This window comes from Lissotriton helveticus, chromosome 9, assembly GCF_964261635.1.
Source record: "Lissotriton helveticus chromosome 9, aLisHel1.1, whole genome shotgun sequence".
In the NCBI taxonomy this organism is placed as follows: Eukaryota; Metazoa; Chordata; class Amphibia; order Caudata; family Salamandridae; genus Lissotriton; species Lissotriton helveticus.
In genome coordinates this window covers 176,587,792-176,615,224 of record NC_136070.1, presented here as the reverse complement: position 1 = coordinate 176,615,224, position 27,433 = coordinate 176,587,792, and the positions used below count along the sequence as shown (strand labels likewise).

Here is a 27,433-nt window from a genome sequence, read left to right as displayed (position 1 = left end):
TCCTTCCAATCAGCAACAATAAGCTATACTCCAGTATTAAGCTGCTCAAACCAGCAATTTATTATCTAGACCATTTATCTGTGAATATTATCAAGGAAAACTTCCATATCTTCAAATCAGAAGGTTTTCCCACTTTTTCACCAGTGGACATCAAGTAGTGACAAGTGGAAAATATACGGTGGGAGTGTCTGAAATACCTTGCAGTGTCCCACTTTGCTCAATCCTCTCCTCTGTTTTTTTACCTATATGTGGTGCCACTGAGGGAATGTGGGTGTCTGCATGCACTATTATACAGGTGACAGACAAACCTTTTTAATAACATGTCGACATTGAAGATATCTCCAGTCTTTGCGCTTGATTTGACAGACTGCATACAAGATTTCAAAGTATTTTCACTTGATCAACCCATGAAAAGCAAAATTCCTCCGTGTAAGGATTCACCCAATTTTTAAAGAGTATTTTCCAACGGAACATGATTTCATTCATTAAGATAATAAAGTATTTATCCAAATTCCTTCTGTGGAAGTATTCACTATTAAAGTCTATATATTGAAAATGGAGTTCTATCTCAAAGGTTCCTCCTGTCCATAAAGGTTAAATCACCAGGCTTTGAGGGTTCATATTTCCCATCTCAATCTCTGATCTCTCTTCCTGCAGTTCAGTTAGATCCAGGTGTTACCTTTGGCCTCTCTTTCTCACAAAGTGGACAGGCTAGTCCTTCACCTGAATCATAGAGGTTCCCCGGGTAAGGATTAACACTGTTGCCCTCTGATAGAGACTTCTAACCACTAATTCCTCACCTTAGCATATTCCCCAGGCGTGAAAACGGATCCGGGAAAACTTGAGCTATTCCTCTGCGCACTGGTACATGGCGTCGATGGCTTCACGTTGACGTAGTCCGCATTGGAAGTGACATTCGCAGTGCCTATATACACATCACCCCGGTGCGCTGACATCTTTTCATTTCTTTCCACGGCAATAGTGCGTATCCAAAGGGCTACCTCAATCCTTTTTTGACCACCTTTTCCACTGTTTTGTTGACTCTTTTCGGGCTGTTGCTTCCAGTGTTCTAGGGACGTGTCCCCAAACAAACCTCTGGGTTTTACACTTTTTAAAAAAAAGAATGTTACTTGTTTTTATGGCATTTTTAAAGAAATCATACAAAGGAAAGAAGAAATTACACTGTTATCGCAGTGCGGATTATTCGAACCACTCAATGACGAGTAATGACAAAAACATTTGACCACACATAGCATCAATAGTTCAGTGATTATGACCAACAAAACAACAATACAGGCTCATGTAACAGAAATATTTTGGCATTCCGGATCCATATGACCTGTCGGCTAATCCAACAATCATAGCATCATTTGATACATTTCAGTCAGTGAGTTTCAGATGTGATAATAGATAGGAGCGGAGTGACTGCCATATACATCACTAGTCATGTCACAGTACATCATATCTCTGAGCCATGCCCCAGCCAGAGGTGTCACCATGCCACCCCAGGCCTTTTAGCCAGCACTAGCGCAATTGTGGTGAAGCGTCTTATCCCCAGGCTCAACAGGAGTACATACCCCAGCAGAGCCAGCAAGGGTGTGTGTGTGGGAGTTCAACTTCAACCATTTGTTTCAGATGCCCAAACGCCACCTCCCAACAGGCCAGCACCGCAGGGCAATTCCATGCCAAATTAATGAAATCGGCATGCGCCATTGCACATCTCTGACAGCAACCTGTCCTCTTACGGTGGGTTTTACACCTTTTGGGGAATTTCATAAAGAGATGTCTGTTTCTGATCACCCAATTGTTTTGTCTTTACTGCCTGCGTTTGAACCACGATTCCAGACCTGTGATAACTTGATGCACCCAAAGGTAATTCTGTAGCGAGCCTTGAAGCTGCTAGTGGAACGGCACAAAAAGGCATGGAGTCGTCCCCAGTCCCAATCCAGTGGGAGATCTCAGGCCCGGTCTTGGAATCATTCCTCTTCCAATTTGAAGTTGTCATCACCAAAGTTGGACAAGTCCAAGAAGCACCAAAAAAAGAAGTTAAAGCATTCTTGTACCCCCCACCCCCTCCCCCTTGCTTCTAGGTCCCACAATCCTCTCATGGAACTTGAGGTGAGGTCCGCTACATGCCTCTGTGAATTTCCAGGAACTGACAGGAGTGACTTTGCCCAACTTAGGGAGTTCTATCAGGCTATGCACTTCATCCTTGGGCCAACGACTCCCTCTGGTGCTCCTTCGGATCCTTGTGGAGCTTAGAGGTGCCCAAGCTAGGATACCACCGGTGAGTCAGCGCCTGACACCTGCTGGTCCCTCTGTATCTGCCCCCGACCCGGACCTACTCTGGTGGCTAGGCAGAGACCTACGTCTGAGCATGTCGTTCCGATGCCACTCCCAACAATGCTGGTGCCACCAGACAATGCAGAGCCAATTCTTCTGTTGCACTCCGAGGCGGTGCCGTTCAGTGTCAACTCCAACGCTGACCAGATCCCGTCAACCATCTGGTTCGGACCCGCTGCCTTTGTCCCTTTTGTTTTTTTGTATGGAGTATGGCTGGAGTATGGCGCGAACTTGACCCGTTATCGGTATCGGAGCGCTTTACTAAGCACCAGTTGCGTTACATGAGGACACATTCATTTTTATTAGGCACAGAGAGATTAAGTGATTTGATCAGAATCACAGGATGTGCAGCGTCATTGCCGAGACTCAAACCCATTTCCCCAGATTCGAGGTCGACCACCCTAGCCTTTAGGCCAACTCCTCTCCCCTTTGATGGACCAAGTGCAGATTAAAATTTTGGGGGTGGTGATGATGATGGCTACCAGTTCTCTGATCCATGTGATGAAGTGACCCACTCCTAGAAAGAGGACTACTTATATGAGGACCTGAGACATGCCAGTGGATTGGACACGTCTCCAGACTCTTGCCTGGTCTCTCCGGGAACTGCTATATAGGAAGGCTCATCCTTCTCCATGTTGGTAAGGTGGCCAGCAGAGGCACTCTAACTGCAGCTTCACTCCATTCAGGTCAAGACCAACGTGTTGACAGAGGCACTCCAATCGGGGTTATTCTCTGGACCCTGAGAGCCTGATGGTGTAGGCCTCAGCCACCAAAATCTATCCCAGAATGTTCTCTACCACCCCTCTGGACAGGGAAACCAAGTTCTGGACACCTTCAGCAAGAGAATTTTCTCTACCACCAGCCTAGCATTGTTGTCGGTGAACACTGCATGCCTCTTAGGCCGATACACCCACATGTTGCGGTACACGGTTAGACAAGAGCTGCACATGATCTGGGAGGGGGCCTGAGCCATACTGAACCATGCCATTCTTAATGGCCGAGATGCGGTAAAATTCACCATCCATGTGGGTTGGACATAACTGACTCTTTGGCCAGGGTCATCGCCTCTAAAGTGGCACTTTACCGCCACATGTGACTGAGATCAACTGGCTTCTTGGGGGACATCTAATCAACGATAGACTAGCCCTTTCATGGCTCTCCTTTGTTTGCTGATAAGGCTGATGCAGTGCTTGAGCACTTTAAGGCAAATTGGGTCATCACCACTTTTTGGGATCCTCCCTGGTCCGCACCACCCTCACTCATTCTTATGTCCCTTCCATGGCTACGGTAGAGGTTCTCGACTGCATCAGCAGTATCAGCCATACCGCCAAGGTCAGCAGGCTTCCCAGCCTTTTCGTAGCCGTGGACACTGCTCCCACAGAGAAAGTGTAACTCAAAGCCAGCGTATTCTTCAATTCCCTGTCACACCTGCTGCTACAGCCTGTAAGTTTCTTTAGAATGCCCTCAACTCAACACTTCTCTTTTGCTGCAGGATTAGGCACCATCTACCTCAATGATGAGCTATAACTTCACAGGTGAGTGTTTCACATTGTCCAACCGGGTTATTTGCCCTCCCATCTCTGGAAACCCTGCCACCTGTTTCAGATTTGATGATGAAGAACCACCTCTCCTTGCTATGTCAGAAAGTGTAGGCTCTTCTGGCCAAATGAGGCATTAAAGGATACCTGCACCAGAAGTAGGTCATGGTTGCTAGTCCTGCTACATTCTGGGGTCAAACAAGGATGGAAGCCTCTGCACTCTCCTAGATCTTCGCACTCTCACTGTCTTCAAAATGCACACCCTGTCCCAGGTCATGTCTGCCCTGAATCCTGGAGACTGGATGGTAGGTTAGGACCCACAGGACATGTATTTCCACCTTCCCGTCCTTCAGGCCCACAGGCGTGACTTGCGTTGTATTGTGGGCCAGGAGCACTTTCAGTTTACTGTGCTCATATTTGGCCTTTCCAGTGCCCCTCAGTTTTTCATGAAAGTGTTATCACTGGTTGCAGCTCATCATCAGAGGTCAGGGTTCTCTGTCTTTCTCTAACTCAATGGCTGGCTGCTGAAGGCGGGCTCTCCCAAGACAGCCATCAACTACCTCCAGGCAACTGCGAAATTCCTGCACTCACTGGGGTTTGCTATGAACATACTGAAGTCACACCTGACTCCTGCTCAGACGCTCCCTTTGTTCGGTGCCATTCTGGACATGGTACAGTTCCTCGCTTATCCTCCATAACTCAGAGTCCGTGACATTCAGGCTATGATCCCAATCTTTCAGTCTCAGATCTCAGTGAGACTCACTCTGATGCTACTGGGTCTGATGGCCTCCTGTATCCTGCTGGTGAAACACACCAGGTGGCACATGCTGCCCCTGCAGTGGGATCCAAAGTCCCAGTTGGCACAGCACCAGGAGGATCTCTCCGACCTGGTCCAGATTTCAAAGGAGACTGTAAATGACCTGAAGTAGTGGTTAATGAACAGCAATTGTCTCAGTTGCAGACCCTCCCTCTTCCTCACCCAGAGCTGATGGTGGTGATCTATACATCACTTCTGGGCTGGGATGGGATGGCCACTGGTCACCTGGGAGAGCTGGAGATCAAAGGTCTCCGGCAGAAGCTTGACTCCATATCAAACGTGTTGAGCTGAAAGCCATCTGCTTGGCATTGAAAACCTTCCTACCATCTATCAAAGGAAAGCCAGTGCAGCTGTCCAAGGACAACACTACCGCCATGTAGCATTGCAACAAACAAGGTGGACTGGGGTAATTTACCCTGTGCCAGGAAGACCTGCGCTTCTGGAGGCGACTGAAGAGTTAGGACATCTACCTGGTTATACAACACCAGGGGGGTTACTGAACGACAGGACAGATGAACGCAGCCATCAATGGCATGTGCATCCAGAGGTGGGGCGAGACCCCTTCCAGGAAAGGGTAGAACCTTGGCTCGATCTGTTCCCTGCTCTCAAGAACACACCATGTCAACAATTTTGCTCACTGAAGTTTCCAAGGCAGTTTTTACTTGGAAATGCATTCCATTTAGAATGGAACTACGGACTCCTGTACTCCTTGCCCCTGATACCACTCCTGCCCCAAGTCTCAAGAAGATCAGAACCGACCAGGCCCAAGTTATCCTAGTGGCTCCGAACTGGACATGGAGAGTGTGGTATCCCAAACTACTGGGCATTGGTATTAGTCCTCCAATCGGGCTGCCTGATGATGAGGGCACTCATGTCACAGCAACAGGACAGGGTCTTGTACCTGAACCTGGGCACGTTCCACCTTCATGCTTGGAGATTGAGCGGTGACAGTTGAGTTTTAATCTTCCTTCTGAAATCTGTGATTCTGGCAGCCATGCATCCCTCAACAAAGACCGTATATGCCTGTCATTGGGACAAGTTTATGGCTTTGTGTTCCCCACAATAAGTTGACCCACTTTTTGACTCTCTGTCGAGGATCCTGCTGTTTGTGTTGTCTTTGGCCTGGCAGGGCTTTGCCCTAGGTACTGTTAAAGTTTGCCTGTATGCCATTTGACTGTTTTGTAGTTGCCAGATCAGCCCTTTCTGTTTAAGTCACCAGTTGTGATTCATTTTCCTGAGGACTAACAGTTGTCCTTAGAGACTTCTGAGACTTAGGACAGTCTTCTTAGGGTCTGTTACATCAGCAGGAGGGTGTGCGAGATTCAAGCTCTTTGTGTTAACCCCCTGTACACAAGCGTCGACCCAGCTAAACTGGTTCTTGGGACTCGTGCCTCCTTCCAGCCAAAGATGGTGACCTCCTTCCATGTCCGCCAAAACATCACATTGCCAGAATTTTTTGCTCTGCCTTATCCTTTCAAGGAAGAGAAGAGACTCCATTGTTTGAATCCAAAAAGAGCCCTTTCCTTTTACATTGATCGCTCCAATGACCACCAGGTGGATGATCAGCTCTTCAGAGGGTTCGCTGAAACAAAAAAAGGCAAGGGGGTGAAGAAATGGACCATCTCTCGATGGATTGTACTTTACATCAAAATCTTCTCTGCACTGGCTAAGAAGCAACCTCCTGTAGTCTTGTGGAATCCTTCCACCAGAACAAAGGTGGCTCCTACTGCGTTAGCACACAGAGTGTTTGTCCTCAACATCTGTCAGGCAGCTTTGTGGGCGGCACTCTACACATTCATGAACCACTACTGCCTGGACAGTCAGGTCAGTCCAGATGGGCCTTTTGCCCATTCAGTCCTCCAGGAGTTTTTGGTGTAAGCCAGTTCGCAGACCCACCTCCTAAGAGGTATTGGTTTGGTATCTACTCTAAAGTGAGGAATCTGCGGTTAAAAGGCTATATCAGAAGAACATGTTACTTATTTTCGGTAATGGTTTTTCTGATTAAGACTCTATAAGATCTGCTCGTCTGCACTTGGCAGCACTAAGGGCAGTCCCAAAGCTGCTAGGAAAGTCACACAATACAGCCAGAATCATCCCTACAGGTAGGGTATTTGCTAGACTGTTTGCACAGGCGTCCTCCCAGGTAACCAAAAGGCATCACTTTGTGAGGATTAGTAAAGGTATGAGAGAGGCCCTCTAGATGTGGTCTCAACTCTTGGAGTAATTCATTGATGCCTTAATATGGTGATTTCCTTGGGCCTCCAGCTTTGAGATGTGTTTATTTATGGATGCCTCAGGCACAGAAGGTTTTGGGGTGATTGTGGGGAAGTAATGGTGTATACATTAGTGACCCAGTGTTTTTGTCGGATGAGAAAGGGCACAATGAACATCACAGTCTTAGAGCTGATCCGCTTAGTTGTTGCTTTTCATCAGTGGTCCTGCATCTTGTTTAATAAGAGGATCCTACTACGGTCTGACAACATGGCTGTGGTAAAGGCTATCCATTTCCATTTGGCCCACTACTCTTTGGTGATGTGTCCATTGAGGGAGCTGGTCAGTGCATGCTTCTATAGTAACATGGAGTGCAGGGCAAGGCATATAGAGGGTTCCAAGAACAAGGCTGCTGATGCATTATCTCGTTTCCACTGCTAGTGTTTCTGGGCAGCCTGGCCTTAAGCGAACCCATCAATGACACCTTTTCCACCACATCTACTGCAGTGAATCTGCAGCTCTTGAAACTAGGTGAGCTATTGCTCGTCCCAGGACATGGATGTGTTAAAGAAACTGTTTCCAGACATTACTAAGGATGTCTGCCGCAAGAAGCTACCATGCCTCCTCTTAGATTTCAGTAATGCTTGCATGTTTTTTCAAAGTTGTCAGATAGTTCAGACTCTTTTAAGGACCAATTCCTGGGACCTCTAATCCAGGGTAACTACTTTAAAAAACCGATTACTCTGAGTTACTGTACTTAGAAATCAATCTCGTAAGGTACAAATCTTGTTTTTTAAAAGATGTGATCAAAAACGTGGTCCCAGCTCAATGCTTATTGTTTATTTTATTGTGCAGGAAGAACAGGAGCAAGAGCAGCAAGGAAATGAGGTATGTTCCTCTTATCCTTTTAAATAAAATGTTGTTGGGTATGTCTGTGCCAGTTATAAGTATTGTTTTGTGATGAAGAGTACATCTCTTTGGCTGTGTATATTTATCATATGTCTGTGACTGGATGAGTGTTTGCAGCTGTGTTCTATTGCACTCATGGTGCAAGTGGTTTCAGGAACCTTCCAACAATTCAAAAACGGATAGTGCTAGAATTTTTTTACAAATATACTCAACCCATAAATCAGGATTGTGGGGTGGCGGCAGACAGGGGCTTCATATCCTGCTGAGTAATGAGGACCATGTCTGCAGAAGCAGAGTTCATCTATAAGACAATCAATGCATTGTTTTAACAAACTACGCCAAAGAAATGGCCAACAATTAAAAATGCGTGAGTGAAGCTGCGCTGCGTTACCTGATGGATCACAAACGGACTGAAGCGCCTGCTGAAGAGATCTGTGTCCATCCAGCAAGTGTGGGGACACAATACAAGTAATATGACTCAAATGGTCATTGCACTGGCAGGTGAGATCTATTAGCAGTTTTTTCTTATAGGTTTGAAATATCGCGAGCCTAATATCCAGGTCACCAGCACTTATTTTGCAGCTCCTATTTTGAAATAAATAGCAAAGCTGGCTTGTGCTCCTGTTGCTAAGATCATTGTTTTAGCTGCAAGTCAGAAGTTATAGTGCTGGTAAAATGGCTCAATGAGTTATATGTGCCCTGCAGCTAGCTTCACATACCCTGCAAGGCATAAGCTGAAAAATGTGCAGTTGTTCGCGGACCTAAAAGTGGTTTGTTTATGAAAAATAGAAATTCATCTAGTTTACGAGACAAAATTGGAAAAAATGTAATTGTATTATTGTTGCTGAAGGGAACAGTATTGTAAGACAAATGTATTCTACGTTTAGAACAAGTACATTATATTTTGTTACATTGATCGTTTTCATGGCATAGCTTAATGCTTAACCCATGTTACTAATTTATTGACGAAATTGGGTACTGAATTACATGTTAATTTGTATCTGGGGGAACACGTTTTACAAATCATTCTTGTGAAGATCACAGAAAACACCAAATATAGGGGCACCTTTTTCAAACAATAATATCAGAAAGGAAAGCAACAATTTCAAATATATCTTAGCATTTTTTTGCAAAAGGTGCCAAAAGAAAGCCACAAATTATGAATACTGCTGTGATGACCATCTCAGGTTAAAAAAGGGTCAGCTTGTTGTTGGCACCAGGGCTACATTACCAAACTGTTTGTTGTTAAGTGGTTGGTGCTACCCTACCGTTGGTTTGGGTGGCAACTGTACCTAACTGTGGTTTACTATAATGATTGACACCTTTTCTTGGCACTGATTGCAACATTATCAAGCCTTGTGCTGCTATAATGGGTAAGGATATATTTATGCCTATGTTTCTTGTATTTGTGCAGGACGTAGAGAATCTCCTAGACTCCCTAACGGGACAGCCACATGCAGAGGATTTGCTCCTTTTTTCTGTACCAGTCTGTGCACCCTACACAGCCATGACAAATTATAAGTAAGTTGATAATCTCCATAAACGTATGCCTAATATATCAACATACTCCTTTATTTTGTGTGGAAAAACCACAAAGGGTGTACTCTTTCACTTTCTTCAGAAAAGTCTGTTTGAAACAAAGCAGATTTGTGTATTTCTAAGCAAGCGTCATAAGATCCAGATTTAACTTGGAAGTTTGTAAGACTAGCCCCTTAATGTACCCAGCTGATAATCCCATTATTTTCAGGCGCTTGGAGAGAAAGAATTACGTGGTCGTTGGGAGTGATGTTCTCTCTCCAAATAAATGTTTCAAATATATGGTAATGTTTGAATTTTACCACATTTCCAAATATATTGGCTAAAAAGCTGTTTGGGTAGGAGGTAACACTCATTAGGTACTGTAGCACTTTATGGCATTCAGAAGAGTGTAGCTCCAAAGCAATGATCAGAGCTCAAATCCTCAGGAAGGCATAAACCAGCTGTTAACATGGATGATATACAGCTATAGATTTTATAATCCTAACAGGAAGGACAGGCTTCGCTGGCGAAAAATCATCTTAGGGACACATCCTTTAAAACAATTAATAACAGATTCTGTCTTTGCCCTAAATAAATACTGTCATGCAAAAGTCAACGTACCACCGAAAGTGAGGACTTAAAGCAGTTTCCTGAAGCTGCTTTAGACCGCGGTCCTTGTAGATTTGGTTGGTTGTCAGTTGCCTGCGTAACATACCATAATTGGTCCCAGTCTACAACTACCTTTGAAGTCAAATTCATTCAAACTTGTAGTCCTTTTTTTCTCAATCGAACAACACAGTCAGGACCAGCAGTGCAGCACCCAATAAGCACTGCTTGTATACGCCTGGAACAGTTCGCTCTTTGGTCAATTTTTCTTTCTCAGGGCTTAGTTTTGTTCTGACCTGGGGCATATGCTTTCCCTACTGGAATGTGGATTGATGTGTGTCACTTTCCTCCTCAAGGAACAGGTATCAGCCAGCAACATTTTTTCAGATCCTGGCCAATGTCGCCCTTTTATATGGTAATGGTTCCTTGTAATTGTATGGGTATAGTGCTTATTACTTTGTGCAGATCTTTACTTGCTTTCATTATTCTATGGCCTGCTGCTCCATTGGGAGCCAGGTCCAATAATTACACAACTTTGATGCCCGTATTAGATGAGATTTTGTTGGTGGTTGATCTGTCCAGTGGAAATGACCAATGAACATGCACATCCAACTGGACCTATTTCTACATGCTTTCCAACTAGAACATCTGAATAATCTCTTTATGGTTCCCACACTGCTAATTGTTAGCTTGCCTTGAATAAGGTTGTAAGATATGGTGTCCTTCAAGGATTTGCTCTTACAGAGAGTAATTTTAGGATGTTCTCCTACATAATTGGCCCGTATGTTATCTGTATTAAGCGCATACCTGTGTTTAGTTGGGGTGACCGTAACTTGCTTTGCATGATTCAAGAACGTTGTAATAAATCTTACATTTTCGTCCCGCTCCTTGTTTTTTTCCTCAGTTTTAGGTACATCATCCCCCTCAGTTCTCTGTAGCTTCTAAAGCGCCTTTTTTTATTTCAACGTCTGTTTTTATTTTACCCCCAAAAGGGGGCACGCGGGAGAAAAGGTGACAGGTACACAGCGATAAGCCTACAACCCCCAATGGGCCGGCCGCGTCCAAAAACATTTTTGCAATAATAAACTGTGTGTACGTGGTCAATAAGCACTTCAGGCCATACACAGCGTTCCGCCGAAACCCCTAGCGGGCCGGACGCGTTCAAGAGCAGTGTGTGCCGTCCACCATGCCTGAGTATCACCACGCATAGGAGCAGGCCCGCAAGATCGGGCATCCACCCGAGGACAAACCAAAACAACTATCGGACCATAACGATCCAACACACAACCAGAAGCCTAAAGGAAGGCAACAGAATAATAAGAATAGTGCGAGGAGGGATTAGAGGGAAAGACAGAAAAGAGAGAGTCAGGAAAGGGGAAGCAAGAGGGCCCGGGGAGGAGCTGTCTTCGTGGCACACCTCAGTAAGCACAGTCCGGTCTCCATGGCCATCATCTCACGGGACTACGTGGGGTAAAGGGGATCACAGCGTCGGCTACTAAACGCAGCGCCCTCAGCCTAGGAGGCATGCTCCTCGCGTGTTCAGTTTTGCACAGATAGGTCACCAAGGGCTGCCACACTTTCTCAAAGCGCGTAGTGCGAGACTGTAATCTCGCGGTAAGCAATTCCATAGTGATGACTTGCCAAAGTCTCCCAAACCAAGCAGCAATGGGGGGGCCTCCGCCTTCTTCCAATACAGGGCAATGAGTTGTCTGGCAGCACCTAGCATTTGTAATGATATAGTCCATTCACATCGGGTCAAGGCGAGCAGATCGGCAGGTTTGATTCCCAACAACACTGTACTAGCGGCATCAGGCAAAGGGAACCCCAGGGCCCCTCCTATGTGACTCAGGACCTCTTTGCAAAAGATGACAATCAGGGGGCAGGTCCACCAGATGTGTAAGAAATCCCCAGGCACATGATTGCACCTCCAGCAGCCGGGAGAGGAGGAGGAAAACATTTTATGCAAGCGCTGAGGCGTGTAATACCACTGTGTCATTACCTTGTACGCGTTTTCTTGTTGCGGTATGCTGCGATACACTTTGGGGATATCTCTCCATAAGCGAGTCCACTGTGTCGGCGTGACAGCGGCTCCCAGCGTCGTGTGCCATCTTTGTTGGTACGGTTGCGAGGACGGGGTCTGAGGGTGTTGTAATATCTGATAAATCTGGGAAATTAGGCCCTTCGTGTCAGTGCAGGAGCGGGCCAGGCGCTCGAACGGAGTAAAGTCCCGGGTGGCCCCAGGATATATCGCGTCCGACAAGGCCCAATGGCGCAGCTGGAGATATTGCAACTCAGCTTCAGGAGGAAGCCGAAACTCCTCCCTACAGTGGGCAAAAGGTTTAATGGTACCCCCGTCAAAGAGATCAGTGAGGACTCTGCAGTCGCCCTGCGTCCATTTATCAAAGGCTCTGGTGCGATAAGCCGGCGGGAACCACGGGTTGCCCTCGATAGGGGTATGTGGGGAGGGAAAAGTCGTGAGACCCCTCCTTACCGCAATCCGATCCCACACGTCCAGCACTGTCCTTGTGGGCACCCCAGATACGCGCTCGGGGACCGCCCCGCTTTATGAGTCCAAGCCAAATTCCAGATAGTACGACCAGCGACCGCCCTGTCCATATGGAGCCACCCTTTCTCACTCCTCCTGGTGCCCCACTCCACCACGAATCGCAGGTGAGCAGCCCAATAATAATCCGCGAGATTAGGGCATGCGAGCCCTCCGCGATCCCTCGGGGCCATAATGAGCGCTTGGGAGAAGCGGGGTCTCCTACCCCCCCATATGAAGTTAGTGCAGTCTTTTTGCAAGGCTCGGATATGTGGCAAGGGGATAGGCGTGGGCAGGCACTGAAATAGGTAAAGGAGTTTGGGCAGGATAGACATTTTGATTGCGTTGAGTCTCCCCAGCCATGAGGGGATAAGTGACTTCCATCTTCTCAGGTCCTCAAGGACCGATTTGCGACACTCTTTCCAGTTAAGTGACGACCAGCCTTCTAGTGAGGGGGGTCAGGAGTATGCCGAGGTATCGAATGTGGCAAGTTGTCCATCGGTACGGGCAAAGCTGCTCCAGCGAGGGAACATCCGACGGAGGGATCATAAGGTTAAGCACCCAGGACTTCTCATGATTGATTTTTAGACCGGAGGCGCCCTCGAAGGTGCAGAGTACCGCATGGAGCGCTGGTAAAGACTGTCGGGGCTCTGTAAGGGTGAGGATGAGGTCATCCGCGTAAAGCGCAACTTTATGGGTTTGTCCGCCCATCGGAATGCCGTGGATGCCCGGGTTGCGACAGATCATATCCGCCAGAGGCTCTATCGCCAGGGCGAACAGCAAGGGTGAGAGAGGACAGCCCTGCCTAGTCCCTCTACCGATGTTAATCGGGTCCGTTAACCGCCCATTCACACGGATCCGAGCCCGTGGCGCAACATAGGGTGCCATGATCCTGGCGACCATCTTTGGACCGAGCCCCATTTTGCAAAGGACCGCCCGGAGGAACGACCAGTCCACCCGGTCGAATGCTTTCTCAGCGTCCAAAGAGAGGAGACAGGCCGGGATCTCTGCCAGTGATGGGCCTTCCCCACCAAATGCGCGATTCTCCGCACGTTATCGGCCCCCTGGCGTCCAAGGATAAAGCCCACCTGGTCTGGGTCGACGAGATCAGGCATATGGGGGTCCAGCCGTTTAGCCAGCACCTTGGTGTATATTTTAAAGTCGGTATTGAGTAATGCTATCGGGCGATACGACGAGCAAAGTGCGGGGTCTTTCCCAGGCTTCGGGATTAAGGCTATTTCCGCCATCCCCATGTCTGGGGAAGGGCCCTGGCCCTCATCAAAAGAGGCGAAAAGGCGAAGGAGGTAGGGACTCAGCTGAGATTGGAACAGGCGATAGAAGGAGAGTGGCAGGCCGTCATGTCCCGGCGTCTTCCCCAGATTGAGCTCTCTAAGAGCCGAGGTTACCTCTTCTTGCGTTATCGACTCCTCCAACAGCTCAGCCGTGAGAGGGTGCAACGTTGACCCGCCATACTGCTCCAAGACTTCCTCCGTCAGGGCAGGGATTGGCGGTTCCGCAGTGTTAAGCGATGCGTAATAATCCCGGAACGCCCGCATCTTGTCCCCCGCTGCCGTTGCTCGCGCCCCATTAGGGAGCGCCACGTTCGCTATATGGGATCTGGCCGCCTTGACCCTCAGCCTTCTCGCTAGGAGTTTTCCGACCTTATCCCCTCCGTCAAAATGCAGTTGTTTCAGAGCCAGAAGGGAGCCCTCAGCCCTGTTCGCACGCAGCAATCGCAGTTGGCCCCGCAGATTCGCCAGGTGGCGTCTGGTCTTCAAGGTAGATCCCTCCTGATCTTGCGCCTCCGCAGCTCTCAGGTCCCTCACCAGGCCATCCTCCACCGCCCTCCCCTCACGTGTCTTCGCGATCGCCAGGGATGTAATGTGGCCCCGTATCGTGGCCTTAAAGGCGTCCCAGACCACCGAAAAAGGCGTCTCGGGCAGGTCGTTAGTCTCAAAATAGGAGGTAATGGCTGTACGAATGTCCTCGACAGACGCCTCATCCCGAAGGATGTGCGGTGGCAGATACCATTTCCGCTCCCGGGGGGGACAGTTCCGCGGATCCCGAAGGAGCAGTTCCACATGCGCGTGGTCCGAGATGGATATGTCCGACATCTCCACGTCCACCACATCCCTGAGGAGGTCGTGGGACAGGAACAGATGGTCGATGCGAGAATAGGAGCGGTGGGCGCTCGAATAAAAGGAGTACTCTCTCTTATCCGGGGAAAAATAGCGCCACGCGTCAAACAAACCTAGGTCGCCAATCTGCTTACGAAGCGCCAAAGACATCGCCCCAGCCCCGTTAAAGGAGCCCTCACTCCGGTCGATCGAAGGACACCATACCATATTAAAATCTCCCCCCAGAATGAGAGAGGGGCTGCCCTGAAGTATCTGCTCCCGCAAGAGGTCTCGGAGGAAACGATCCTGCGCCAGATTGGGGGCATACACATTACACAGCGTAAGCCGTCGTAGACCCACCTCAACAGTTACCCTAAGGAAACGACCACCTCCACTTCCGAAAAGCCTATTCTCCCCCCGCCTGATGCCAGCCTTGCACAGAATCACCACCCCTGCCGTCTGCGTATCCGCCGCCGCCCAGTACTGGAGAGGGTATCTAGGATGCGCCATGCGCCCAGTGTCGGCCTGGAGGAGGTGGGTCTCCTGCAGGAAAACGATGTCTGGGTCATGCCGCAAGAGGTAATGCCAGATCTGCTTGCGCTTATTGGGCGAATTAAGGCCCTTAACATTAAGGGACAGGATCTTTAGGGGGCCATTCACACTACTAGCCATGACAGGGAGCTCTAGAGTTCGCTTTCCAAACCATCCTCAGCAATCCACACAACAGCCACACACCCCGGGCATGTGTCCTCCGCCTCCCATCTGCCACCCCTGGCACCCTCCCAGGTCCCGTATAGAAGGAAAGAGAAAGAAGAAAAGAGAGAGAGAGGAAGATAGAGGCAGCTAGGAATATAGAACAAACAGTCTTCAGCCGAACCGGCTGGTAGCATGAACCATAGAAGTGCGGCCAACAGGGCCAGAGTCTTCTGTCCCCAGAATAGGGCATCCTACACCCGAAGGTTCGAACGCTCTTCGGGATGTCACTCCCCAGGGGGCAGTTCAAAGGGGACATGGCCATCAGAACGCACCAGGAGGTACGGAGCTCCCACCGCCCCAGGCCCAGTGTGCAGGATCCAGGGGCACGTTAGATCCCCCCCCCCGCCACCCGACCTCAGGTACGCAGAAGGAGACATGAGAATAATACATCAGGAGGTTTGCAGCATGCTGAGCTCCATCATCAGGGCGTTGGAGGGCTCGGCGCGGGAGAGTGCCCCCCGGAGGCAGCCACGGTCTCCTCAAGAGCTCGAATGTGGGCAATAACGTCCTGCCTGGCCTGGCTGTGCGTGGGCCCCGCAGCAGGCGGAGTGCGACGTCTCCTCGGTACCGTGGTCCAATCAGGTCCAGTCGGAGCCCTCTTACGGGGCGAAGATCGAGAAGGGCTTTCCGGAGGAGAAGATGAAATGCCAAGCAGCCTCGCCGCCTCATTGTAGGACCTCAAAGCCTTGCGCCTACCCTCCCACTGGAAAATAAGTGCGAAGGGGTGGCCCCATTGGTAGGGAATGTTCATACTCCGCAGCTTCTCCGTCACCGGGCGGAAGGCACGTCTGCGCTTCATCATGTTAGGTGCTAAGTCCTGAAATATTTGGATCTTGTGGCCCTTGTATTGGAGGTCAGGCTTGTGTCTCGCGCACCTCCAAATCTCCTCCTTTTCCACAAAAAAGTGCACCCTGGTTAGGATGTCCGGCAGGAGGCCCGACCTCCCCGCAGGGGCCGCAACACGGTGCGCCCGATCCAGAGTGGGAGGCGAGACGTCTTCATCCCCTCGGACCTCATGGAGAAGCTGCGCCACGTAGTCCATCACGTCCTTCCCTTCTTCTCCGAGTGGCACACCACGGATACGGAGGTTGTTGCGCCGACCTCTGTTTTCCAAATCTTCCTGCTTGACCAGGAGCTCAATGTTTTGTTCCTCAAGGGCTAGTAGGCGCTGCCACAGATGCTCCTGGTCTTCTGTGCCCGTGTCCATGGTCCTCTCCAGGCCATCCACTCGGCCTCCCAACTCTGTGACCTCTTTCTTGAGCTCGGTAACACAGGAATGCACCTCAGCTCTCAGGGATCCTATCTCTGCCTTGAGGTCAGTCATAACGGCGGCCATAAACGCCTGAGTAACCGGCGGGGAGTCCGTAGCCCCTCGAGACGGGCCCTCCCCGGCCACCGGGGTCCTCTCCAGGCCATCCACTCGGTCTCCCAACTCTGTGACCTCTTTCTTGAGCTCGGTAACACAGGAATGCACCTCAGCTCTCAGGGATCCTATCTCTGCCTTGAGGTCAGTCATAACGGCGGCCATAAACGCCTGAGTAACCGGCGGGGAGTCCGTAGCCCCTCGAGACGGGCCCTCCCCGGCCACCGGTGCCCCCGTCTTGCCCCACATGGCCACAACAGTGTTATCTTTAGGGGCCGCCGCTGGGTCGGCCCTGACGCCTTTGTTGGTGCGTGTCATCGTTCTCTGTGATCGGAGAGAACCCCTGGAGGCCAGTGTTCACCGCTCTATCTTGAGCCCACAGCGCCAGTCAGCAGGCGAAAGCAGTACCACGGGGGGCGAGGCCCACTGGGGCGGCACACTAGCGTGGGGTATAGGGAGCAGATCTACACCTCGGCCACCTGAGGGCCCAAAGTCCAGATCACTCGGCACCCGCAGCAACAGGACAGCAGTGGGCCCCTGCACCCCCCCCCCCGAGCAGTCCAGGCAGTTTTAATCCCACTGAGCAACGGTACCTTGAAACGTGCCGGTCAGCCCCCTCCACTCCGGTCTCGAAGCAGCGCTCACTTCAGGGGCCCCACGTATCGTAGCTGCGCCTCCTCACCAGAGCCTCGCACCACCAGGTCTCAACGCCGAGGATGTCAAGATGGCGGGCGCCGTCCGCCTCAGCTAGTGCCCCCGGGGCACTGCCCGCAGTACGCCGCTGTCGGGCCCCCCAACCACGGCGTTTCCTCCTCTCGCCAATGCGCGGCGGAGCCGGGGTGGAAGCGCCCGGCGTTCAGTCCCCCGCCCGGTCTTCAAGCGGCGGACCTCCGCCTCGGGACCGCTGGGCGACGGGCTCCGTTCTCGCTGGGCGCGCCCGGACGGCCAGGAAGGTGCAGGTTGGCGTCCTCCGCCGTACGTTGGCCCGCAGGCAGGCAAGGCCAGGTATCCCCGTCTCTCAGCGGGGTCAGGGGAGCAGGCAGACGTCCTCCGGCTCTCACCGCTCCTCTCCTTCAGCCGTTAGTGCGCCGCCGTTGTAGGGCACCAAGATGGCGGAATGGCGGGCTCCGTCCGCGCAAAGCCCTCCGTCCACACCGAGCGTCACCCAGGGCACCGCCGCGCCAGCACAGCCCGTGGACACCGGAGTGCAGCCGTCCCCCACTCAGAGGCACAGAGGGGAGAAGTCAGGCACCCCCAAATCCGCAATAATAGCTTATTATTAGGCCCTCGGCAGCGGGAGCTCCTCAAGGGTACGTCCGCTCACATCGCCGCCTAAGCCACGCCCCCTAAAGCGCCTTTTTAATGATCTTATGGCCAAAGACTCTTTCTTTAAATCTTTAGACCATCTCCTTTCATTCTACATAAAAATTAAGCTTGGTGCTGCAGATTCTTTAAGCCCTAATTAATTCCCCATAGGGATGCTGTATATAAGACTCTGGCGATGGGCACTTGAGGCAAGGAGTGAGGTACTTCCTGTTGTACCTTTCCGAAATAGTCTTTTACCAAAGTATTACCACAAATGCTGATCTGTACGACTTGGAACCCACTGGTGTTATTACTAATCTCGGCTGAAATGTTCAAACTGTAATTATTGTCATTCACCCCATCAATGAATAGTTGAACTGACTGTTGATTCCCTCTCCAAATGATGAAAATATTGTTTATATAACTTAGCCAAAGTACAATTTGTTCATCAGAGCCAGCTATATTGCAGACCTTCTGCTCCTCCCACCAGACAGCGAATAGGTTTGCATAGCTGGGAGTAAAGCAGGTGCCCATTGCTCTGCCCTATTTATGTATGTAAAATGCATTAGTGAAGATTAAAAAGTTGTTGTTAAGACAGTATGTGTGATGTCTAAAACTATTTCTGTATGTACTAGGAGGGATAATGGACTAGCTCACATGAAATACTTACATACTTCCACTCAGATCCATAGTAACTAGAAGAAAATCCTTTTACCAATGAATCCCTTCAGTAATACAGATTAAGTGTTGTGTGTCCTGTACATATACAGGTAAGGATGTGATGTGCAAGGGATTTTTTGACTAAGGGTTAGGGGTAAAGCGTTCCACAGTTTAAGGGCAAGGTATGCCAAGGGACGCCCACCCCATCTGGCTTTTTTACACTGGGAATAGAGAGAAGACTAGGGTTACCAGATCTAAGCTCTCGTTTGGTACAATATGGTATGGTGATGGTGATAAAGGAGGCGAGGCTCTAACTCGTGCCTCACATAATGAACCATGCACTTTCAATTGAATCATCTTGATTATGGGCAGCCAATGTAGAGCGGCAAGTGCCGGGTAGACCCTTTCGTATTTGGGAATATGCAAGAGGATTTGTGCAATGCATTCTTTATAACCTGATTTTTTTTTGTAAGAGACAGGACTGCCCAGGTACAGAGAGTTCCCGTAGTCAAGGTGGGTTACTATTGGACCATGAACCACCGTTCTCCAGATAGCAACTGGTAGCTACTAAGTGCCTTCCTGAGGGTTATTAGTAAGATAAAGCAGCTGGATGCCTGCTTCTTCGCTTGAACTGCCATAGTGAGCCTCCTGTCCAGTGTGACCCCCAGGCCTTTCACATCTGGCTTTGGGGACGGTCTCCTAAGGAGGTGGGCCAGCTTAGTTGGTTCTGAAGCAATGGATTGTTGCCAACCACTAAAACCTCAGTTTTTTTTACAATTTTACTTAAAACAGCCGTCGGCCATTTAGTCAGTGACTTGATTTTAGCAGGTGTTAAGTTGCTGTGAAATGAGACCTGTGTTGGGCGTGAGGGAGACAATAATCAGTGGGTCATCCACATAGGCACCATAGCAAACCTAAGGAGCAGATGAGGTCTGACAGTGGGTGAACATACAGACTGGAAAGCGTAGGACTCTGAGATGGTACACTGCACTTCAGATGGTGGGTGGAGGAAAGGAAAGGCCCCTTTTCGACTTGAAAGCTTCTGTTGCTAAGAAATTATGAGAGCCATTTTAGTGCACTTCATGTGATCCCTGCCTCTTCCAATCTATACAGTAAGGTAGAGTAGGAGACCATGTCAAATGCTGCACTCGTATCGAGAGCAGCTGAACCACCTTGGTCAAGGACCTTTTTAAGCTCCTCCATAGCCACCAGGAGCACTGTTTCCATCCTGCACTCTGGCAGGAAGCCAATTTGAGTAGGATGTAGGATGTTACGGGATTCCAGAAATACTGACAGATGGCTATTTATCGCCTTTTCCTAACTCCGAGCAGGAGGGAGATAGACCTGTAGCTTTCGACTGACTCTAGGTACACAGAAGGTTTCTTAACCGCATGCGTGCGGGCGGAATTCCGCCCGTACGCTGAGTTTTTTAAAAACGCATGTTACGTGACAAGCTGGGCTCGTCATGAGCGTGCGAGGAGGCTACCTCATGACGAACCCAGCTCGTCATCAGCGTCGAAGGGGTTAAGAAGATGTCTAATGATTGCATGCTTCCATGCGTCTGATACACTGCTTCTCTCCAAAGATAAATTATATATATCTGTGAGTACTGAAAGAATGGCATCCCCCCTTTCAAAAGGATATCTAGGGGTGCAGGATCCAGTGGGGAGCCTGATTTTACAGTCTTTGCTATGGTTAGGATTTCTTCCTTGCTAACCTGTGGGAAATGTGTTTTTTTGTAGATAAGTTTAAAAGTATATTTAAGCCACCCAACAGCGTGAAATTAGCTTTCGGTAAATGTTGTCAGGCTAAGACATTGGGCAACGCCTGTAAGAACTCAGTGGCTATCCCAAGGGGGCGATAGACGAGCAGCCTACAAAACATGTAGGTTTGGGAAAGTTCAATCATAAAAGAGAAACTGATTCTTGAAATTTGGAATTGTAACGGGTGGAGTTTGCTTTAAGATGATTTTTAAATATCACTGCAACCCCCCACCAACCTTATCAACTCAATCACGTTTTGCAATGGAGAATCCATGAGGGGTTGAAACTGCGATGTCAGGCAGACAATTCTCTTTTAGCCAGGCTTCTATGAGGAATAAAGCGATACAAAAGGGGATGATGGACGTAGCGTTTGAGCTATTCAAACACTCACCCCCAGTCAACTGATCTGGGTTTAATCCATCACCATTCTTTAGCCCACTCAGCCACCCCATTTCAGACATGGCTATATGCAAATCAGTCTGACCCTGTGCCTCATGGGAACAGTCCAGCCCGAACTGCCAAGCCATGTCTTCCATGGACCGGAAACAAGCATCCTGGGACCGGTTTCGGATTCATAATCCTCATCAGCCAGGTATCTTGAATCCAGTGGCCAAGTGAGCAAGGGACTCACGTCTGAGCATACCCTGCCACACTTAGGGCGAACAAAGCGATACAAAAGGGGATGATGGACGGAGCTTTTGAGCAAATCAAACACTCACCCCCAGTCAACTGATCTGGGTTTCATCCATCACCATTCTTTAGCCCACTCAGCCACCCCATTTCAGACATGGCTATATGCAAATCAGTCTGACCCTGTGCCTCATGGGAACAGTCCAGCCCGAACTGCCAAGCCATGTCTCCCATGGACCGGAAACAAGCATCCTGGGGCCGGTTTCGGATTCATAATCCTCATCAGCCAGGCTATCTTGAATCCAGTGGCCAAGTGAGCAAGGGACTCACGTCTGAGCATACCCTGCCACACTTAGGGCGAACAAAGCGATACAAAAGGGGATGATGGACGGAGCGTTTGAGCAAATCAAACACTCACCCCCAGTCAACTGATCTGGGTTTAATCCATCACCATTCTTTAGCCCACTCAGCCACCCCATTTCAGACATGGCTATATGCAAATCAGTCTGACCCTGTGCCTCATGGGAACAGTCCAGCCCGAACTGCCAAGCCATGTCTTTCATGGACCGGAAACAAGCATCCTGGGACCGGCCACTGGATTCAAGATAGCCTGGCTGATGAGGATTATGAATCCGAAACCGGTCCCAGGATGCTTGTTTCCGGTCCAGGGAAGACATGGCTTGGCAGTTCGGGCTGGACTGTTCCCATGAGGCACAGGGTCAGACTGATTTGCATATAGCCATGTCTGAACTGGGGTGGCTGAGTGAACTAAAGAATGGTGATGGATTAAACCCAGATCAGTTGACTGGGGGTGAGTGTTTGATTTGTTCAAGCGCTCCGTCCATCATCCCCTTTTGTATCGCTCTATGAGGAATAAAACATCCAGCTGGTTATTCTCCAAACAAACGAAGGTCTCGAATTTATGTTTCGAAAGGCTCCTACTGTTGACTAAGAACATATACCTTTAATGATCAGTCTTGATTTTGATGCTCTGGTCACTTTTACTTTGGCATATAGACTGATCCATTGTCGGCATTGATTCTACTTTCCTTATTGTTTGCTTACAGGTGGGATTCTGAGTGAGCAAACTAATGACAATCATTACCCATCAGTTGATTGAAAAGTGTCAAAGTTTCTGCTGTGTAGCTGGTTCGCCTGTGGTTGATTGGACAGGGGTTCTAGCCAGACGCGGATGGGTTTGCCTGTGGCTTGCCTCAGGGGAACCAACGGCGTGCACTCTTCGCACGCCTGAGCACTGACCCCCATTACAAAATGAGGCTGGCATGAAGAGGTAGAGCCCAAGCCAAAAATGGCACCTGTAGATTCCTAATAATGCCTGCTGGCTCTTAAACACGGCCAATACAGTGCAAATGCAGTAACAGAGCCCCATCTTATGCCCACCTAAGCATATTCAGTTTTGGCAGTAAATTGTGCGAATTTCACAAAGATATTTTTAAAAACAAAGCATATTTGTGCAATATAATCACAGGTAGCAAGATCCTATGTTGATTGTAATTGTGGCATTTATTTCACTGGCCCAAGGATTATAGTGGTGTGAGCTGGTTCGAAATGCAGCACCTTAGGCGAGGGACCTCCAAGCCAAGCTGCATTGCTGCCCACATAGCTAGATGTCGGTGACAAGCTGCCGAGGGTCTCCCATGGGGAGTGGTGGGGGGGGAGGGTGGAGTGCACTGTTCACACAAAATACAGGCAGGTGATGACGTGTAGTGCAACAAAAATTATCAATGGAATAATCACACACATCAGGCCAGACCAAGAGAAGCATCTAACCAGAAGAGACCTAGGATCCAGGGCAACCAAATTATTAAACCCATGAAGGGGATTAGAGAGGACTAATTGTGAATTGAATGGACAGACAGTGAATGAATGGCTCTCGACCAGCACACATATGCACTCATGTAGGCAACCTGATTCTATCCTGCTAGGACACAATAAACCCTAACAGAAGTTGAAGTTGGGAAAATTTGTAAAGCGCACGTATACCGAAAAGGTTTCATGCCGCTAGAGAGTGATGGACACATATTTATGCCCCACAATCAAAGCACTTCCTACCCCCTCAAGTGGAAGCAGATACATTGACAGCTAAGGAGACAAGAACTCTCACTAGAGAGGAACTCAAGGCCTGTCTTGAAGATTTAAATCTATACCTCGAATCATTAATGGACAATTTGGTAAAATTAGAACAGAAATAAGTAAAGACATTACAGAGATTAAATGTGATCTGCAGAGCTTCAATCACAGTCTGGAGTCAGCAGACAGACAGCTGTGTACCTCATTAGAGGTGGATTCACTTGCCACAACCTCCATTTGCCAATGGAGTTGCAAACTAAATGGGTGACATGGGTGACATATGTATCAGAAACGTGAAGGATGAGACAGAAGACGTAAATATGTCAGTTTGTGTAACAGACCTCTTTCAAAGTATTCTGAAGTAAGCCTTTGAGCTGTATATAGGAATAGAGTGGGCTGAAGACAAGCTGGCACCAAGGGCCACCCAATAGACATTGTGATCAAACTATTGGCCTTTCTCCTCAAGGAGAGAATCGTGACACTGTCCTACCCGCTACAAACAATCCCTTTATGTGACAATTCTGTTAGACTGCATCAGGATTTTGCGGCAGCTACCTCACACTGGCAAAGAGATTTCAGAGAGGGGGTACAAGATCTCAGCAGGTAACACATTTCCTACAGATAGGTGATTCAGAGGTAACGTAGTGGCAAGGCATGGAAACATTTATTCTCTCCCCAGCTGAGGGGAAAGCTATGCTCGAACTACAAAATGGGTATGACGTCACCTTTGCTCTGAACAGCCCTTTGCACTCGCAAAGTAGCACCGACTATGAAGGTACCCTGGTGTGCATGCTTTGCACAAGGGACAAGGACTTGGTTGCCATCTTTCTCATTTCATCTATCTCAAAACAAACGTTTCTACGTATGGCTTCGGATATTGAGCTTGGAATAAGTGTTTTTTCAATTTTTTTAAATATTCTTTTCATTTATCACACTTGTAAAGCGTGAACTACAACCTAAAGTATCTCTGCTCTGACTGCAGTGAAATGACACATACTGTAAACACTGTATAAAACAAGCATTTGCAATGCAACTGTCTCGCATTTGTGAAAATTAGAGCTATTGGAGGTGTAAATTACAATGTTTTTTACTCTTGATTTTTGTTTCAACCACATCATACAATTGACCAAGAACAACACCGGGGAATGACTAGAACACAGCCAGGTCATACAATGGACCAAACACAACTTTAGGCAATGCGCAGAACACAGACTACAAAACAGAAGGACATTTTCATGGAATGTTATTTGACAAACTCAAACACGCTACAGCATAAATACTGGTTTTTGTGTACGTTTTTATAGGCAATGTTCTAATAAACGTTAATGATGCTTAATTTGCTCGCCACATTGACTGTTTTCCATAATAATTGTGAGAAACTGTTTTTTTTCGGTTTTAGATGATTATTTTAAGGTGGGGCATGGGAAAGTGTGAAATCCTCTGGTAATACACAATAGTGTTGTTGCTGGTTACGAAGTGGGTGTAACTAGTCTACCACAATAACGAATCTGGTATATACTAATTCCAGCTCGTCTAATACCTGGTACAGCTGGTCTAAATCTACATCAATCAGGTTAGACACTAAATTTAGCTAGTCAGACACTTACCGTGACAAGTCTAGTCAGGCGCTATGTCTACATCTCGCTAGTCAGACACTTACACATAACTAATCTACCAGTCAAACTAGTTGGAAAGTCAAAACTCATGCATAACATCAGTGGGAAATCAAACCTCATGCATAACATCAGTAGGAGCACAAACCTTGTGCATAAAGAACATCAGTAGGAGCACACACCTTGTGCATAACATCAGTGGGAACTCAGACCTCATACATCTGCAGGAACTCAAACCGTATGCATAACATCTGTGAGAACTCAAATCTTATGCATTACATCAGTGGTCACTCAAACCCATGCATTACCTCAGTAGCTCAATCATTGTGCATAACATCAGTGGTAACTCAAACTTCATGCTTAACATCAACAGGACTACACAGCCATGCCTAACAACAATGTGAACTCCACCCCACTCATTACATTATATAGCACTTTAGTGGCTAACAACACAAGTAAAGGCTCGAAAATCCCAGCGGGCAGAGAATGTCATCTAAGGAGTCGGGACTGGCTGAGGGAGTCACACGTGACGCGCCTACTTCCATCATGATTATTGAAAAGGTTCGGGATGCCGCTGAGCCTTTTTGGAGCTGCGCTCTGTGTGACCTGAGAGGCAGCGTGCGCTTCAGTGCCTGCCAAAAAGCCTCAGCTGAGCCGGGCTGACCCGCATAGAGATGGGGAGCGCTCTGAAAGCTTGAAGCCTCTGGCAGCCTGAGGGCTGGGGCACCGTCAGTCATGTACAATGTTACATTAAATGGATGGCTAAATTGGGCAACATCCCGACAGTGCTTTTTCAGCAGCTCTGCAAGGCTGGGTATTGAAAAGGTTCGAGCTGCCGCTAAGCTTTGGGGAGCCGCGATCTGCATGGCCAATGCGCGCATCAGTGCATGCCAAAAAAACAAGCACACATACAGCTTCAAAACGCCTTCCAAATCATGCTGCTAAATAATTAAATAAACAAGCGCGGTCCTCAGAGAGACCTAAAAAGCTGTCGCTAATCCACGCCATTGTGCCAATGAAAAAAGAAAGTGCTCACCCAGTAATTAGAAGACATTGTCATGCCGCAGAGTAAAAGATCCACTCCAGGTGGGCGGGGCAAAAAGAGGACAGGGTGGTAACCAGGAGGGACTAAAAAGCCTCCTTTACAATCAGAACACACCTTCTACAATAATTAGTGACTCAAATGACGCATACCAATAGAAATTACGGGTGGAGCCGAGACTCAGTTTCTAAAAGTATATTGATTCCAAGAAGCCCTCTCAGAGCGAGCAGCGCATGTGCGCTGCAACGCCAGGCGAGGTCTAAAAACAGTAATGAAGATCAGTGCAGAAAGTTATCCTTAGCACTAAGGAAGAGAGCAACACGTAGGTAGCGAGTCACTTAAATAACCTTCTTTAATTCAGGGTGCCTGTTAGCACAGCCTACAAAGCTGTTGTGTGCATTTCGGTGGGTTTCAAAAAAAGGCATACCTTGCCCATGGTAGTGTTTTTATTGCGCTGTGTAGCTGTCATAATTTTTCAATGTGCTTATAATATTTCTTCTCACAGATACAAAGTGAAGCTCACTCCTGGAACCCAGAAGAAAGGAAAGGGTACGATGTCCTTATGCTACTCATTTTATAATTTACCCTAAAGAAGGTTTTTGCGGTTTCATAATCAATATTCTGTTCGTTTACAGCTGCTAAAACAGCCTTGAACAGTTTCATGCACTCAAAGGATACTTCTTCCAGAGAGAAGGATTTATTGCGTAGCGTGAAGGTAAGGATCCAATGACGTTTCATAGCCAGAGCATGGAGTGAATGTCTCTAAGCTCTGTTTATATTGCCCCCACTCATCTCCACCCTGCTTTAATGTTGGGCACGGTGGCTATCATAAAGTGTACAGTTTGAAAGCATTTGTCTTAAAACTCAGTCTGAGGGTGTTGTTTCATCAAACTACATTGGGGGGTTGGCAGTATACAATGTACACTTTACATTGAGGATTATATGAAAAGGGATTTCATTGAAATTGGCAATTTTACTTTGAACCTAGCAGACATTGTATTGTATGCATTATTTGTTTTAATTGAAGCCTCATTTAAGCCTTACAAGTCTATAGTGATTTCTTAAGCGAGTCAGATAACTCAGCGAGCAAAGCGTTACTGCTATATTTGTGTGTACGAATTTCTTAATGGCTACTCATCCTGACATCCCTTTGACTTTGATATATTGAACACCAATAGGTCTGACTGAAAACAACACTAACAACGATGCATCATAAATTACAACATTGTAGCAGTAAGCACTGCATCATATCTGGATCATTATTATTACCATGATGTGATACATCTCTAATGTCTCATTATATTTTTTCCCCATTTAATGTCTTTTTTAGGACACAGATTTATCCAGGAACATGCCTGGCAAAGTCAAAGTCTCTGCGCCGCATCTCCAGGCTATGAAAAAGAAATGATTTTACGATGTTATTCTTATAAAATCTGTAAATTATGAAAGACTGAAGAACCTTCAACCTCACCTGTTTGAACATATTGTAAATGAGAAATAAACCGTAATTGAAATGAAGTGTAATAGTTTTGACCAAGAGGTCTTTTATTCAAATGACTGGATTTCTGAGTTTCTAACATGTGTACATTTATCAACTCATGTACCTAAA

The 27,433-nt window shown here is 48.1% G+C and overlaps 1 protein-coding gene across 1 annotated transcript in view; it reads left to right on the top strand.

Annotated features, from left to right (window-relative positions):
* NEMF (nuclear export mediator factor) overlaps positions 1–27,342 on the top strand; it is a 546,593-nt gene extending 519,251 nt beyond the window's left edge. Inside the window, exons 29-33 of the mRNA XM_078659711.1 lie at positions 7,765–7,797; positions 9,233–9,339; positions 26,330–26,373; positions 26,460–26,539; positions 27,155–27,342. Coding sequence (XP_078515837.1) covers positions 7,765–7,797; positions 9,233–9,339; positions 26,330–26,373; positions 26,460–26,539; positions 27,155–27,232 — 342 coding nt within the window. The 3' untranslated portion in view covers positions 27,233–27,342. The remainder of the gene's footprint in view (positions 1–7,764; positions 7,798–9,232; positions 9,340–26,329; positions 26,374–26,459; positions 26,540–27,154) is intronic.
* The last annotated feature ends 91 nt before the right edge of the window (positions 27,343–27,433 follow it).